We start from the raw sequence: 17,284 nt of genomic DNA, 5'->3' as shown, positions 1-17,284 counted from the left end.
TTACAATAGAAAGCACATTGAGTTGACTGTTGTTGTGACTTTATATTGTATAAACAAATGGTATAGCGCTTTTCTAGTCCCTAAGGACCCCAAAGCGCTTCACACTACATTCAGTCATTCACCCATTCACACACACATTCACACACTGGCGATGGCAAGCTACATTGCAGCCACAGCCACCCTGGAGCGCACTGACAGAGGCGAGGCTGCCGGACACAGGCGCCACCGGGCCCTCTGACCACCGCCAGTAGGCAAACATGGGGTTAGTATCTTGCCCAAGGATATTTGGCATGCAGCCAGGAGACAGCCTGGGATCAAACCACTGACCCTCTGATTAGTGGCTGACCTGCTCTGAACTTAATTGAACTGACAGAGTTGATTACCTCAAAAAAGGAAGAAAGTAGATTACTGGATTTGTGTAGTGATGTCAGTATTGTGTTTAATCGTCTGCAGTTCACTTTAATGACTCTGCATATTATGTCATGTTTTAGTTTTTTTCATCTGAGGCTGCATTTAAATCATATTAGAACCTGGTAAAGACCCCACATAATTATGCTTTTTAATATGGTCTCAAAACTTAGAACTGAAAGAAGTTTTACTTTCATTGGTGGAACATACTGGCAGTATAGTTATGCGGAAGAATGTAAAATACGTTGTACAAATGGAAAAGATAGTAAAGTTCCTCCTGAATGATTACTATTTAGATTATTATATCAAGATATAAGGTTAGGAAACTATGGTAGAGGTCCTAATTTTGCCCTTGTTTTCTTTCTTTCTTTCTTTTTTTTAACAAAGCACGTTAAATGCACAAGCCATGTAATACGGTCACCAGTGATGTGTATCTATAAGGAGAACTGTGTCAGGACGCTTCATCTGTGACCCAGGATTTTGCGCTTGTTTTTTGTATTTTTGATTTCTTATGATGTATTGGAGAAATGTTACGTTCTAGTGTTTATTATTAGTATGTCTCAGGTAGTTATCACCCATGTTTCCTTGTTTAGGTGTCCTTTCCTGTTTCCTGCCAAGTCTGTCTTGTCCTCTATGCATGACCTTTAGCTATGTCTGTGCCTCATCCCCTTTATCATATTCTCTTATCTTCCTGTATGCACAACATACTGTACATTCTTGCACGTAACTGCCAGCATGTTGCACCATAGTTTTGTGAGAAAGAAAGTAAACTTTCTTTCAGTCCTACGGTTTAATGTATGAGGGCACTGTGTGATATGTAAAACATAAATGAAAGAGGAATAATTTCTTGTTATCATGAATCAGTCATCTCTATCTGAAAAAACTACTTCTCTCAGCAGCCATCAAAGGAGAATATAATTTGTTTTTACAAAATGTGATTCAGCTAAAATCACGGCACCATGAGTGATTGATACTGACTACCCGTGGTAGGCAGAAACAAGAATTTTCCACTAGTCCTGTAAACCACTTGTAAAGAATTATGGATACACCTTCACCATCCAGGAAATCAACAACTGCAAATCATAGCATGCAGAGGGGAAATCAAAAAGAAGCCAACTAGTACAGCAGTGCCAATGCCAAATATCCAGACTTCAGTGGCAAAAGCACCCTTTTCTTTTTTAATTCATCAACTACAACATGCATTTGTTTGGACAGATTTGCAGCAAAGCAATTTCCAAGGCATGTTGAGTCCAATGGGTAGCTGAAAAAGGCATTACGGTTTTCAAAGACCTAACACACAGTGCTTTGACAACATGGCAACCATGTAAAATGTTTGTCACAATAGGAATCTTTCCCACTACCCTGAAACAGTTATCTCCCATGGAGCAAGAAACATGTGTCTGTCCATCAACGTATTTTCTGAACTGCTTACAAGCTCACTTCTTATTGGTCCAGAGTTAAGAGGCTTTTTAAATGGAGAGGAAACAGGGATAATCTCTTTTCTTTTTTTCTGAATACTTTGCGTCTCATAGACGTACTTGAGAATTTGTTCCACAGTTTTCTGTGGCCTCTGCACAGTGTTCTTCAGTTTTCCCAGGAAGGTTTCAAATGGGAATCAAGAAATGCTATCCAAAAGGCCAAAATGTTCTGTATCTTGTGCAAGGTGTATTAAAGAATATACATTATAGCCACCAAATTCAAGACCATAAATAAAACCATATGTGTTTTTACAAGCTGCTTCAAAACATCCCCTGCATGATCACAGTTATCAATACACAAATTGGGACTCAGAGCGATTACCCCCAGGCACACAAGGTGCATATAGTCTAGCACAAAACCTGAGACTAACCCTACAACCAGCTTATTCAGATGTGACACCCCAGCCTAGTGCTCTTTGTAGGCCAAGTCAAACTGCACTTTGATTACTCCAGGGAGTGACACCAGCAAAATTAAACCAATATACACATATTAATAATATATTTATGTAATAGTGTGACAATGCAATTTATAAGCAGCCATTAGTTAAAGTCATAATCAAAACAGCAAATAACTCGTGATTTGAGGAAACTGCAAACCCTCCTGGCCAATAATCACACAAGCTGTAAATGCAGGAAAAAGGAATTCTAACAAAGTAACATTAACACAGGTTAAAAACAGAGGGCCACAGCAATCACAGTAAAAGCAGTTGGGACTGTGGCCCTACAAGACCGTTCAGTTCCCCTTAAATAATCAGTTTCCTTTGTTTTGGGAGCAGGCACAGCAGCCAGAGATGGATTCTACAGTCAGTACACTATTTCTGGTCAAAATTCTCTCTGCAAAAAAACACCGTGTGTAAAAAAAATTGCATATTTTATTTGCTTTTCTAGGAGAATAAAAACAGTGACAATAAAAAATGATGATGATCTTCTGTGTTCTGCAGAGAAAGTGTGCTCACTGATCTGCCTTTCTGACTGTTGTGCGTGCTCCCAACACAGGGGAACTACTTCTTGCTCAAGGCCGTTTTTATATACCCCTACCCTCATTGCACTGTGAGATGGCATTAAAAGAAAAACGTAAGAAGGTTACATGCAGCTATATTCCTCTAAAAAAAATCTAGAACCCAGTAAAATTGGTCTTGTACAGACATTTATTAATGCTAATCTTATAAAACAACAAGATAACACAGTAATACTTATACTCAGCTGAGGTAGTTAAACTCAGTTGCCTGTTCAACCTACTTCCTATATCTTATCCATATGGTACCCATAGAACATAGCCCATCTGGGCTGGCTCATGTGGGTCCTCAGTGGGTCTGCCCACTTGGAACTCCCACAGCCCTAGTAAATTCCACATGGGGTCATACTGGTATTTGCTATTTGCAAATGTAGAACACAATCACATAAAATCCACAGTGTCATGAAAAGATCTTTGTAGACTTTATATTCAACTATAATAATCAGGGAAAGGAGTTTGCCATGATAGAACAATATTGCAGCATCCAAGTCTGACAGAGCCTCGTTATGCAGCTGGAAACAGTCAAAGCTGAAAGAGTTAACTGAACACTACTCTTCATGCTTGAAAACAGAGAGAGCCAAGTTGAACTGGAAAAGTTTCTTAGTCAAAAATGTGTAGGCATAGAACACTCTGTTCTTTAAAGTTTCTGTTACAAAGGTGGAGCCAGGAAGATGAGGACTTCTTGTCGTAACAGTCAGAGAGAGGCCCAGGTCAGATCTGAGTTCTACACAGGTACCTGTACTATCCTGTTAGTCTCTGCCCATGGAAGAAAAGAGGCTAGAGAAAAAGCAGGCAAAGAAGAAATATAACCAACTAGTTTGAATCTCAAGCCAGGTCACAAACCAGCTAAGAGTGAAGGCAGAGAAATTCCAGCCAAAAGTGGCTAAAAGTACTGATACACGTGTCCAGGTCTATGTGTTAATAGACCTCTCTGCATTGAATCATACCTGTTATTAATCTCCATCTCTCTTCATCCTGTTTTCCTTCTCTCACCCCAACCGGTCGCATCAGATGGCCGCCCCTCCCTGAGCCTGGGTCAGCAGGAAGTTTCTTCCTGTTAAAAGGCAGTTTTTCCTTCCCACTATCGCCAAAGTGCTTGCTCATTGGGGGTGTGGTGGCAGATTTCTTTTCTCACTTATTAATCGCATATTTAATCATATCACATTAGTAATAGTAATTTCACTTTCTCACTTAGTTGTTTGCATGTTCACTACAGAGCGGCCTTCTGCTCTACACACATAGTGAGGCCATTGTAATGGGAGACGTTAAACAGATGTGAGACTCCTGCTTATCAGGGATGTAAATCCTTAGGTGACGGCTGAGCAGAAAACAAGGTCATAATTCTCTCTCTGTTTTTTTGTTTCCTCTCTAAGGGTTTTGGCATCACACAGGCAGACATGAGTGAAATGAAGCAGGTTGTGCAGTGATTACAGAACATCTTAGTGCGGGGCTCATTATCATATCATTATTCATTTTAAGGTGTTGAGCCCATAGTGTTTAAAACAAGTGGGTTACATTACTTAAGAAAAGTTATTGGTTACAGTAGTTTTAATTAAACACATGGGATGATCCATGGTTTGGGCAAATTATGTCAACAGTAGTGTTTTTAATGATTTGGGGAAATAAACTGCACATGGCACACTTGTGTCTGTGGTGTGGGATGCCTTAATACTCTTATAACCTACAGTTGTTTGCAAGCGTGAAGTTTGCATTTACTAACTGATTTTGGTTTCTAGGTAACTGTGGTGTGGATGCAGGCTCCAGGCAGAGCCAAGAGTTAGACCCACTTAACATGACAATAATGCTGACTTTATTCTCTAACACAGGGTGTAACCCTGGGCTGGAGCGAAGTTACTCTGGAGGAGAAGCGCTGATGTTGTCTGAGAAATTTTCTAACTAACCTTTTACTTTTTGTTATTCTCCTAGTTCTGATGAGTTGACTCATGGGAGAGACCATGTGTCAAAATGGGGGATTCTACGTTTAACATGAAACAATACTTTCTATGTTTCCCATCAGTTTTTTATGATTTTGCCACCCAAGAGGGATCAGCGAATGAATGCAGATGGCACCTGATTAAACAGACAGGCAGTTTCCCTGGAAAGCTTAGTGTGTTTTTGAGTTAAGGTGATCGTTGGTGTGAAGTTAATAATCATTTTATAAATGATATGCATTTATATGACTCTCTGAACATCACAAACTCTGTTAGAGTCCTGAACATGAGTAAAAGTGATTGGAGTAATTATAGCATGCAAGTTTTACAGCAACTTGTGCACATTTTGTAGGGTAGCTAGACTGATTTTCTAGCATGTCAGTTCCTGATGCGTAAGTGCATTAGACCCTTATTGTAACAACAGTTGTGAGTTCTTTTGACATGTGTACGGAACTTTAACGAATTATTTGACACGCTAAAGGTAAGATTTTCAGTTTATCACATTTCACTGAGGGATTTTGATTGGCCTCAAACATGCTGATGTGGGGTCAGTAAAGATAACTGTAAATGGCTTTGAGAGGGTTTATACTGTTTAAATGGGCTGATGGCCCTACAATAGTAAAGAGTACAGTACACTGCATAGATAGAGAGGAAAGATCTATCACTCTGTTGTAAATTTAGCTCAGAAATGTTTGATATATGTTGGCTATGTGGAAATTCATGGCTACTTCTGGGTTTTACCCCAGACTCTGAGAAGCGCTAACATTGAATTTAGTTTATGTTTGTGGTATTCATTTACCTATAGTATGCATGTTCACTACAGAGGGGCCTTTTGCTCTACAAACACAGTGAGGCCATTGTAATGGGAGACGTTAAAACAGATAGTGAGACTCCTTCTGCTTATAAAGGATGTAAATCCTTAGGTGACGGCGAAGCAGAAAACAAGACCCTAATTCTCTTTCTGTCCCATGTGACTATGGTGGGTCTCATCAGCAAGATAGATGAGTCTGCATATCAATACCACCTATAGAAATACATTTACTTATAAAATTGGCGACGTGTTTAATACTTACATACATGAACTGTTAATATTTGACATTTTACTTCTGTTACTTAAAGTACATTTTCTGTTTTAATGTGTCTGTTATTAATGAACACATACATCTAATAGTTTTCTCTCCAGCTACAATAACATCTCACTGCATGCTTCACCATATTCCACTATACGGCATTAAAGAAGTTCCAGGTCAAGTTTTAGTTTGGTAATTGCGCAACTTCTTAATCAATTTGAACATTTCTGACAGATGTAACTGGGCAGGTACTGTATATTTCAGAAACTTGTGAACATAAGTAAACCTTGTACCTTTCTAAACAGTACTAATCCAACTATGACTAAAGAATACAGGAAATAGCAATGTTTTTTTTAGTGTAAGTGAAGAACTCTAGAAAACAACTTATAATATTAGTTGTAGATTCGAAGACTGTTTTTTTTTCAAGTATTAAAAAAAACATGCATTACTTCATAAAGCAATGATGTAAAATCAGTTATATGCTTATGGTGAATCTACTCGAAATTCTTGCCTATTTTATCATACAGCAATATACACAAATAGTAACATTTTGTTTTTTCACAAAACTGTAGGATCCTCTGTAGTTTCATCACTGAATATTCTTCTTTCCATAAAAATTATTCCAACATTAAAGTCTAAAGTTAACAACAAAAATATGATTTCAGCCTAAAAATGTAACCATAGCTTTGCTAAATTTATTTTAAGCTGGATGGAAACAACTCACTAAAGTAAACCCAGCATATCACTCACAGACTCAAAGAATCCTTTTTCATGAATGTATTGCAGCTCATGTGATACACATAATCCAGGTATACATGTTGTATTTTATAAACAATGACACAGGCAAATGTACAAAAAGTAATCACATTTATTTCAATTTATACATAACCACCATATATTATGTCTCACCACTTACTTTGATTTTCACATCACATGTTGTCATGCGTCACATGATCCCCTCTGATATACATCTCTCTAGACTCTGGGTACATCCAACACACCATAAAGGAAAGACATTTGTGCTACAGTATGTAGGCATGGCTTGGCCAGTCCTGGCTCCTTGAGTCATTTTTGTCTCTCTGTCTGCCTCAGAAAATCAGTTATAAGAGAGTCTCTCAATCCAATTTTTAAAACTTAGTCCAGGTTTCCTGTGTGTCTCTGTGCCGGTCCAAACGGTGGCCTGTGGGCTGGTTCCAAGCAGCCCCCGAACCACTAGCCAATAGTGACACCAAAGCCACACTGGAATTTGTTCTTACAGTGGTTGAGGAAAGCCCCGAGGGCCAGTGTGAGAGGCAGCGGCAAGAGCTTTTTCTCAAGAGTTGCTCCAACCACCCAGTTACTGTCAACTGATCCTGCAGAAGAGAACATAGAAGTGATGAATTTTGAAATGGAAATGTTTGCTTCCCCTTTTTTGGTAATGTTCTTACTAGAGATGGCACGATACCACTTTTTTATGTCCGATACATTTGGATATCTGCCGATACCGATATGAATCCAATAGTGTTTTTTAATCAATAAAACTGTTTTTTTAATATCTTGCTGCATTTTGTATAAGTTCATACTCAAGTTTAAATAAACAACAACACTAAAGCTATTCTGTTATACCTGTATGTAAAAAATACACTGCACCCAAAATATTTCATAGTTCAGCAAAACTGATCAATCTAATAAACTTAAACCTGCTCCATCCTCCCTATTCTGGTATTTTAAAGAGTACTTAGCAGAAATATTAAGCAACCTAACTAATAGGGTTGCAAACTCCCAGCAAAAAAAAAAATAGGGAACCACCCCCCCTCCACCTCATGATGCTTAATCGACGTAATCAACTTTAATTTGATGCAGGTGAAAAATGCACAGAAATAAATTATTTTTCAAGAATAATTAAATAGATTCAACATCTTTCTTCAACAGAATTCAGAACAGATGCACTTTGTGCCCCCTTTTCCCTTAATGCCCTATCGGCCCCCCTGGCTAAACTTTGCTAGATCCGCCCCTGCACAGTTACCAGCGTCAGCTACGTAGAAAAAGATCCTGGTGTAGAAAGTAATATTAAATAAATTCTAACAACAGCTTATCAAGCTTAAACGTGCTGCTGTTGTTCAGCCGCTGGTTTCCTCTTTCTGGTGCAAAGTGGGCCAAAAACAAAGAAGAGAGACGGACTCGCGACAGAAAAGCCGATCAGCTGATCATTAAGCAGTTTCACGATTGAAGTAGCAGCAGGAGAGGGAGAGAGAGAAGAGGCAGTCGCTCCATATATCGGTTGTTAAGCTTAACGCAGGAATGCTTTACAAACATTCAGAGATGAACTTACACACTTGCTTTACTTCTCTCTGGGATAACTTCCTCGGAGATGAAATGCTGGTTTGGTAGCGAGGCTACAAATACACACAGCCGCTCTATCACGTGATGCATACTGCTGCGACGTGCTACGGTTATGAGCCGAGTTACGCCATGTCGCAAGTTTTGTGAGGTGCTTTTTTGATATTTAATGGATCGATTACATTTTTTATTTCTCTCCGATATCCATCCAGTAATTTACGTCAGTATCGGACCGATACCGATACGTAATATCGGATCGATCCATCTCTAGTTCTTACTAATTGTTACAACTTGTGTACGGTATTTACCTTTAAAGAGCAAATTTGCTTTGGGGAGGTCCAACTGGTAACCAAAGGATGTTGTTGTGTCTTGCATCCTCGTGTTGGCTTCAAATTCAACTCCTACCTGCAACTGTGAAAGAAGAAATTTAAAGTACATGTAACATTAAGTCTGTTAATTCAATATTAAAGTACCAATATGCACATTGCACGTGTGCAAAATATTTTCAAAGCCAAAATCAGCAGACTTGCAAAAAATATATTCCAGAATTTACATGTTGTTACTCACATCAGAGTTAAGGCCAGTTTTCACTGAATGTGGAGTAGAAAATCAAAACAACCCCAAAACACTGTTTTGCTAGGATTCCAACACTGCAAACTGTTCACGCCAAATGTGTCACTTTAAGGACAACACAGAACAACACAGGATTTACTTCACCTGTGATTTTTGCAAACAAACCCTCAGTATATTTGTTCCTTTATCCAGACTCCAATGTGCAGCAGTCAAACCCACAATCGAGTCTCATCAACACTCTTTGCAAAATTTTACCAACATTCAAAATCTTTGACCATCAGAAGCAAAATTGTCTCTGATGTTAATATATGGTTGTGAATTGCTCAATCTCTCTGGCTGCATGTGTTTTTGACTTGTTTTTATTGTAAAAATGTATTATGTGCTCAGGAGAAAGAAGCCATTGCTTATCTAAAGTACATTTGCAAGTTACAGGGATTTTCTTGTAAACGTCCCTCATGATTCTCTAGACTTTGGCTATGCACTGGATGAAAGAAGAGAATCTTTTTGTTGTGTTTTTTTCGTTTGAGCTACAAAACATTTTAACCATTACTGTTAAAGACAGTTACAGGTGGTTATGTTGCCCGCAAAATTATGACAGGTTTGGCATTGTGTCAGTGATGGCCTCAGGAGGCCAAACTTCCACATGCCCAAGATGAAATCCTCAGATCCACTGTGAGGATTTATGCAAGTGTAGTGTGACCTGAGTAGTATAGCAACACAATTTAACTGAAGTTAGATACCTGATCATTGGCTTTGTGATAGTATGTAGCATGAGCTCCTGCTCCTCCCAAAGTCAACGTAGCAACATAGTTTTCACCTGTGGAGTTTTTAAAAAAGGCAGGGGGGGATTACTAATCCATCTCTTAGATAGCTCACATTTTACCATACCCTTAAAGCTTCATGATAAAATATATAAATTTTAGCACAACGTAGTCTTGCAGTGCAGAATGTGAATCTTAAAGAGCGATTTTACCTGTGTACCTGCCCAAGAGAGAGGTGACCGCTCCTTCCTCCCCTGGTCTCCTGTGATACACAAGCTCCCCACCGAGAGTCAGTGCTGGAGTAATAGACTGAAGATAGTGGGCCACCAAAATGCCTGCAGCAGTAAAAAGCATCTATTACAAATACAGATTATTTTTTCTTTTGAGACACATTCCCGTTGTACACTTTTTTTAATATTTTCTAAGCCGTATGTCATGTGATTGCCTGCTCAACGCACTGAGCTAAACTGGCGCCCACAGAGGATGTTTGTAGCCTATAAGCACTCCAAGCTTTTCATTAACAGCTGTTATAATCCCTCCTGTGTAGTTCACTAGTTTTTTTTTTTTTTGTTGTTGTTGCTGTCGAGTTGGGTTTTATTATCAATGGTTGTGAATACGTGACAGAGTATAGTAGTAGTATTCTAAGAAATGAGAACTTCTTCCAGGAGTCACAGTTTGGACACATAGACTGAACTAGCAATGTATTACTTTCTGTAGGTGAGGCAGCACTCATTCATGGACGTCAGGCGCCCCCTGGTTTCCATTAATGTTTATTAGATTATTAGGTTGATGCTTTGCTTCTCAGACATCACACAATTCAACTCAGCAGCAAGCTGAAATTCAGTCACATCAGCTGTGGTTCTGAAAGAACATCTGGAAAGTGTTTTACTGACACACGAAAGCATGAAAGGCCCAATGACGCTCAATTTATTATTTTGCTATTAAAAAAAAAAAAAAACTTCCTTTTGGACCTTTGTTTATTGAACTAAATGCATCAGGTTTCATATTCATTATTAAGAATAATATTTTTGTATTTCATTTTGCAGCACATTTTTTACTTTGTTTTGTTGCAACTTCTGCTACAGTTTTGTCTAGGTCTCTCTTGGAAAAGAGATTTTAATTTCAATGTGACTTTTTCTTCAATAAATAAAGGATAACTGATCAAACTAATCTTTATCATACCAGATCCAACAAGTACATCTGGATTTCCGAGCGTCACAGCAGATGTGAAGTCCTCTCCTCGATACTCCATGTCACACTGCCAGTTCACAAACTTATGCTGCTGAGTCTGCAAATAAATAAATAAAAAGAAAATATAAAATACTGAAAGGACAACAAAACATTCACTGAAACGCTTAATAAAAATTCTAAAGGATCACATCTACATGCTATTGCATGTCTACATACCTGTATGGCTATTTTGGAGCGTACAGCTGTTGTAAGATGGTGGATGACCTGCGCATTCAGACTGCCGGTGTTGTCCATATCTCCAACCATCACTGGGAATGACTAGAGAGAATACCACTACACTGTCAGCTTTTCAAAACTATGTCAACGGCTGTATAAAATGGCAGTCAGCATCAATACAGAATTTGGGGCTGTGAAAATGTGAAGAAAAACAATCCAACCAGGTGTTTTTGAAGTTTTGAACTCTAATAATACACTAAATGTCAAACACACTAATAATATGTCATTTAAGCCCCTTTTCCATTAGTACCTACTCAGATCAACTTCAATTGGTTTTTCCATTTAGTAAAAGTACTTGGTATCAGGTACTTTTCGATCAAGTACTAAAATGTGACGTCGTCAGCCTGCATGCCACTGATTGGCTGGTCAGTAGCGTCACTCGATGAGTCATGAAGGCATACAGTATCATTAACACCATTTTTGAAACCCACCAATAAGAAAAATGGCTACAAAAAACAATACGGTGATCCCTGAGACCGAAGAAAAGGCACAGACTGAGCAAAAGGTATATTCTTGCCACAACGTCCACCTTTTTCATAGCGTTCGTGTCATGTTAATTACTCTGCGGGACGCTTGGACGCGTTGCTATGACGACAACCACGCATGTTAGGTAGTACTGAATTGTAATGAAAAAACAGTCGATCCAAGTTGAAGTTAGTCGATCCAGGTAGGTACTAATGGAAAAGAGGCTTTAGAGACAAACTCTAAATGGGGGAAAATGCACACAATTAACACCATAATAAAGTTGAGTTATCTTTAATTTAGGCACACTTTGTATGTTTCAGGAGTGGCATTGGTTATTAATAATATAATATAGCACACACAATAATGATTTTTGTCATCACTATATTCAATTGTTTTTGTCAACCACAGGTCAGACTTTAATGGTCTGGAATACATCTGGTGTTTAAACAGCTTCCATAATGCTCCAAAATTATGTTTTTCAGTTTTGTTTTGTCCAATTGTTTTGCACCACAAAAATACAGATTTCACATAAGTGGCTGATGCTTTACAATTACACAGGACCCTAAATTCCATAAAAAGACCTATCACGTTCACAGACCAACATTTCCTAATGGTCTTGAAACATTCAGTGTATTATAGCCGGTTGTTTTTGATGTCAATATCCACAACTATACTCAAGATATTTATGAATGTCACTGTAAGCCTCATTGTAGCGTATCTCAGCATCCCACTAAATTAGTGAACTATCATGAGGTCCCCTAAATTTTTGAGACAGGCATTTAAGGTGACACTACTTTGTAGGGGTGGGGGGGAAAATCGATACTGTGTAGTATCGTGATATTTTGTTTGCTAATAATGTATTGATACAGGGACAGCAGAAATCGATATTTTGTTACAAAAAAAGTTTTTGTGGACTGGAACTCTGACTTCAGGGCATGTTGATCCTTTTTCTGAGCAAGGATCCTGACATTCCTTCTCTGTCCAAATGTGTTTAACTTGTTTTTTGGCAGCAATGAACATGACAGTTTACTTATTTTAATTTAAGACATGTTTTATTTTAATTAATTTAAAACTTTTTTATTTAATGTTAAATATAATTTTATTTTAATTTACTTTCAAATTCTTCAGTTGCTGAATGGGCTGCATAGTTTTCATAAATTGCATAGTTCAGAATAGCTATAATTGTACCAGATGGTTGCATTCAGTTAAGTTGGACTAGACTGTAATGCAAACCGTTCAGTTTGTCAACAATAAAACTGACTGAAATGAGAGAAAGACTGAGTGTGAGACTTTGATATTAGATAAAATGAATATTGATAAAGTTTACCTTCATGTACAGAATCTGAATATCGCAAAATATTTTAAAAATTGCAATAATATCGTATCGTGCGTTAAGTATTGTGATAATATCGTATCGTGGGATGTATGGTGATTCCCACCTCTACTACTTTGGCTCAATAATCCAAATCAACAAGTTAGTTTTTAGGTTAGGTGGCCACATTTTGGTGCTCTAGATGAATTTCTGATGCATATAATATTGCTATTGCTCTACTGTATGTGAACGTCTACAGTTAGTTTCCACATGCATTCAACATATATTGTAATTTTTTGAAAAGAAATTGATAAAAAAAAAAATGATTATGCACAGATCACTCAAGTCACAGTGACAGACAAGATCTTTTACTGTTTGCATATAAAATGCAATCCCAGGGATCCCAGGAGCTGTGTTGTCCAGGGGCTTTTGCCCCCTGGTAGGGTCTCCCATGGAAAATTGGTCCTGGGTGAGACACCGGACAAAGAGCAATTCACAAGACCCTCAATGAGTAGAATAGAATATTTTATGGATAGAATTTTTAGGCATAGCCAAGTGGCAGAAGGCCTTCACTTGGGTGGTCTCAGAATCTTATCTCTGCTTTTCATGGACGATGTGGTTCTGTTTGCTTCATTGGGTGATGGCCTCCAGCTCACACTGGAACGGTTTGCAGCCAAGTGTGAAGCGGTGGGAATAAGAATCAGCACTGCCAAATCTGACGTAATGGTCCTCAGCCGGAAAAGGATGGAGTGACCACTCTGAGTCAGGGACGAGTTCCTGCCTCAAGTGGAGGACTTTAAGTATCTCAGGGTCTTGTTCATGAGTGACAGGAGAAGAAAGCAGGAGATCGACAGACAGATTGGTGCTACACTGCAGTGAAGCGGACACTGTACCAGTAAGACGTGGTGAAGAGCGAGGCGAGGATAAAAGCAAAGTCGATCTACGTCCCTAGCTTTACCTATGGTCATAAGCTCTGGGTAGTGACCGAAAGAACAAGATCGCGGATACAAGCGGCAGAAATGAGCTTCCTCTTAAGCGTGGCTAGCCTCTCCCTTACAGATAGGGTGAGAAGCTCAGCCATCCAGGAGGGGCTCAGAGTAGAGCCGCTGCTCCTCCGCATTGATAGGAGCCCGTAGAGGTGGTTCGAGCATCTGACAAGGATGCCTCCTGGGCAAGGTGTTCTGGGCATGTCCCACCGGGAGGAGGCCCCTGGGCAGACCCAGGACACACTGGAGTGATTATATCTGTCAGCTGGCCTGGGAACGCCTTGGTGTTCCCCTGGACAAGCAGGACGAGGTAGCTGGAGAGATTGATTTCTGGGCTTCCCCGTGGGAGCTGCTGTCCCCGTAAACCAGCCCCCGGATAAAAAGAAGAAGATGGATGGATGGATATAAAATATCACTAATCATCCATTATGGCTTATTAGACATTTATGTGAAGATTCACACTGAAGTAGAGATACACTATTAATGGTGATCACGAGTTTGACTTCAACCAAATAAAAGAACATGATCAAGTGATATTAAAAATGTGTTCTGCCAATCAAACACAAAACAAAAATCAAATAAATCGCTCTCTAAAATTACCCCCTGATGAAGTCCCCTGCATATGCCAAATAACAGCTGTTACCTGCACCATAAAATGTATTGGATGTCATCTGGACAAGTATCACTAGATTAAAAAGTCAAACATCTGGTACAACAGAAGGTGTGGAACTTGTTTCTCAAAGCAGATTATCATCCGTTGGTTTATAAAATACTGTGCATTTAAAACAAGTGACGTAAACCAAGAACAAACAATATGCAAAAAGTATAGCAGACTCACATCTGTGTGGCAAAGTCACACAGCTAACTGTAGTAAGATGATTGCATAAAGGCAACGTAAACAATGCAATTGTTTCTTATTGAAATCCTCCAATAGCAGATCAGGTGTCCAGAAAATCCAGCATGTACAGTTTATCCACCCAGCTCATGAAGACATAGTGAAATTGCCAACACGTTTTACCAAAGATATATTCATCCAGTAAACACAGTGATTAATGAAGCCTTTAGGAAAATAGTCAAAATACTGGACAAAGATGTGTTAACCCTTAAGCATTAAGCAATACTAAAATAATACTAAAACAGTAGGTCGTTTCCTGCATAATCCTACCTTTTATTTTCATTTGGCTACACTCAGGGATGGCCACTTTAGTTTGTTTTTTTGTGTTTGTTTTTTATCCTGTAGTTTGGACACAACTTTATTTAGTTCAAATTCAAATGTTTGAATGACACAGGACAATATATTTCACCTCAAAGAGGTGAATAAACACTTTAAAAAGATTTAATTAACAGGAACTTAGCACAATATACAAATACAAAGATTGTCCTGTTTGTTTTGATTTTATCTTACACTTTGGTAAGTTTTCTATTTTTCTTCTAAAAGATGCACTGAATCTAGGTGACTTCTTTTTTGCAAAGCATTGTACATAAGGAATGTAAGGCAACATGAATATAAAAGCTATGCTACATTTACATGACAGTGCAAAAAAAAAAAAAACCACGACCTCAATAATATTCATGCATTTTAAATGAAATGTTGATGTATTTATGGAATTAACATTCAATTCTGTAAACATTACAAAGATTTACACACAACGGTCAGAATCACATCAGTAGTATGTTAAGGCAAAGGCAAAAAAAAAAATAAAAATAAAAATAAAAAAAAGAGCATTACCTCTGCTGGCCCAGTCTGTTTACTGCCTACATAGGTAGCACCAAATCGATAACCAGAATCACCCAGGGTGCTGAGGGTAACAGTATGGCTGACCTGGAAGTGGTTACTCAAGCCTTTGTTGACCACTAACCGCACCCCTTCCATCTGAAGTGGAAACACCTCTGAAACAAAGAAGGGAGAACAACACGGCTTAACAATGACACTTGATGCAATGATACAACAGCATAATTATGATGCAAAAGTTGAAAAACAAATGAAGAAATGCAGAGAGAGCGCCTCATTTCCAGACCTTTACATTTGCGGTGGCATTCGTCATATGATCCTGGATTTGGGAGAGAGGCTTGTGCATCTGCTGTCGGCTGGTCAGATCCAGCTGCTGGAGGGACGGAAGACACTGAGGGCATAGTGAACCCAGGAGGGACCGACACCAAGCCTGGCACCCCTTGTCCACTTCCAGCTACAGCTGGGGCTGGACTGGGGGAGGCGGCAGCCAACACACTGCCCATAGTTTTAGATGGTAACAGCCTATTGAGAGAGACAGGCAGTGTATAAATACATTATTGTTTCAAAACAGCAATAAAAGCTGCATATTTGCATTCAGATTACTAACTGTTAAACTGATCTTGTAGAAATGGTCAAAAAGTAAATTTGAACATGAACTGCATATATCCTGTGAGGTAAATACACAAATACATACACGCGCATATTCTGCTCAGAGATCTGTTACTCATGCTTCATACAGTATATCTGTAAGCCCTTTAGTAACACGGAGCTCTTAAAGCATTTGCTCACAAGACTTCAGCGACCATCAACACCGCTACCCTCATTGAAGCATTGGTGCAGCATGTTGGTTTCAGCCAAGGCCCAATTTAGTTAGACTCTCGAGATTTTAAATACAATAAAAACAGTATAACCTGATAGTAAGACATGTTGTACTGCAGTTGGTTATTTTTTAGTTAAGCCACATATGGATTTAAGCCACCAGCTGACAAAACAATTCACTAGCAGCATTTAACCTATGAATGCTAAAGCGAGCTAGCAGAGGTTGGTTAGCTAACTGGCTGGCTAGGTAGCCATGTGGAATTGACCACGAGATCTATTCGCCCATATGTGAACAGAGCGGTAACTAGATTTACGACGCAAGACAGAGTAACGCCATGAAATACCCCCCCTGCCCCCAAATGACAAAACACCCCCTTCCTTTCTGCGGTTTACCTACTTACGGTGACGGTTTGGGTCCAGGGGTAGTTCAACACCGGTAAAGTTCACGACAACGTCAGTGACCGTAGTTGACAAGGATCCGCCCATTACCAGACTCGTCTGTGCATTGGCTCATGTGCATCTCATGCCGGCAACAATTGGCTGAAGCTAGGACAACCCTTTTGTAGTGACGTATCATTAGATTCATTTACTGAACATTCGCATAATTCGGCCTTTCACTGAAAGACATTCCAAGGGTATGGAGCGAACAGGAGTGTTTACACAATTATATGCGAGGAACAAAAATATATTAATTATACTAATATGAGAATACGGGTTTTGTGTATTTTTCAAACAGAATGGGATCATCTCCCAGTGGACAGGGTTATTCAAACAGGTTCTAACTAAAATGTAAATAATGAAATGTTATACTGCATTTTAGGCAAATAAAAGACAGATTTATGGTTTGACTTCGATTCTGTCTTAGCAAGAAATATTAGGTTACATGGATCAGGCTTACACCAAAATGCAATCATTCATGAAATTTAAAAAAAAAAAACAGAAAGTGCA

At 38.9% G+C, this 17,284-nt stretch overlaps 1 protein-coding gene across 3 annotated transcripts; it reads right to left on the bottom strand.

Moving 5' to 3' along the window:
- Positions 1-6,752: 6,752 nt before the first annotated feature.
- On the bottom strand, positions 6,753-16,869 carry tomm40 (translocase of outer mitochondrial membrane 40 homolog (yeast)). 3 transcript variants are annotated; one of them, XM_042226992.1, is made up of 9 exons: positions 16,734-16,869; positions 15,804-16,039; positions 15,515-15,675; positions 10,963-11,064; positions 10,738-10,843; positions 9,768-9,890; positions 9,535-9,611; positions 8,530-8,632; positions 6,753-7,254 (listed from the first exon to the last, which is right to left on the bottom strand). In XM_042226992.1, the coding sequence occupies exons 1-9, from the start codon at positions 16,820-16,822 to the stop codon at positions 7,115-7,117; spliced, it is 1,137 nt and encodes a 378-aa protein (XP_042082926.1). In that variant the 5' UTR covers positions 16,823-16,869; the 3' UTR covers positions 6,753-7,114. The 3 variants fall into 3 exon arrangements, with proteins under 3 accessions (XP_042082926.1, XP_042082928.1, XP_042082927.1); XM_042226994.1 differs by having other exon boundaries at positions 16,738-16,824; XM_042226993.1 differs by having other exon boundaries at positions 16,730-16,823.
- Between the last annotated feature and the right edge of the window lie 415 nt (positions 16,870-17,284).

This window comes from Haplochromis burtoni, unplaced genomic scaffold, assembly GCF_018398535.1.
Source record: "Haplochromis burtoni strain Fernald_Lab_line unplaced genomic scaffold, NCSU_Asbu1 Contig_237, whole genome shotgun sequence".
Lineage (NCBI taxonomy): Eukaryota > Metazoa > Chordata > Actinopteri > Cichliformes > Cichlidae > Haplochromis > Haplochromis burtoni.
The sequence above is the reverse complement of the archived record's forward strand: the minus strand, read 5'-3'. Positions and strand labels throughout refer to the sequence as shown.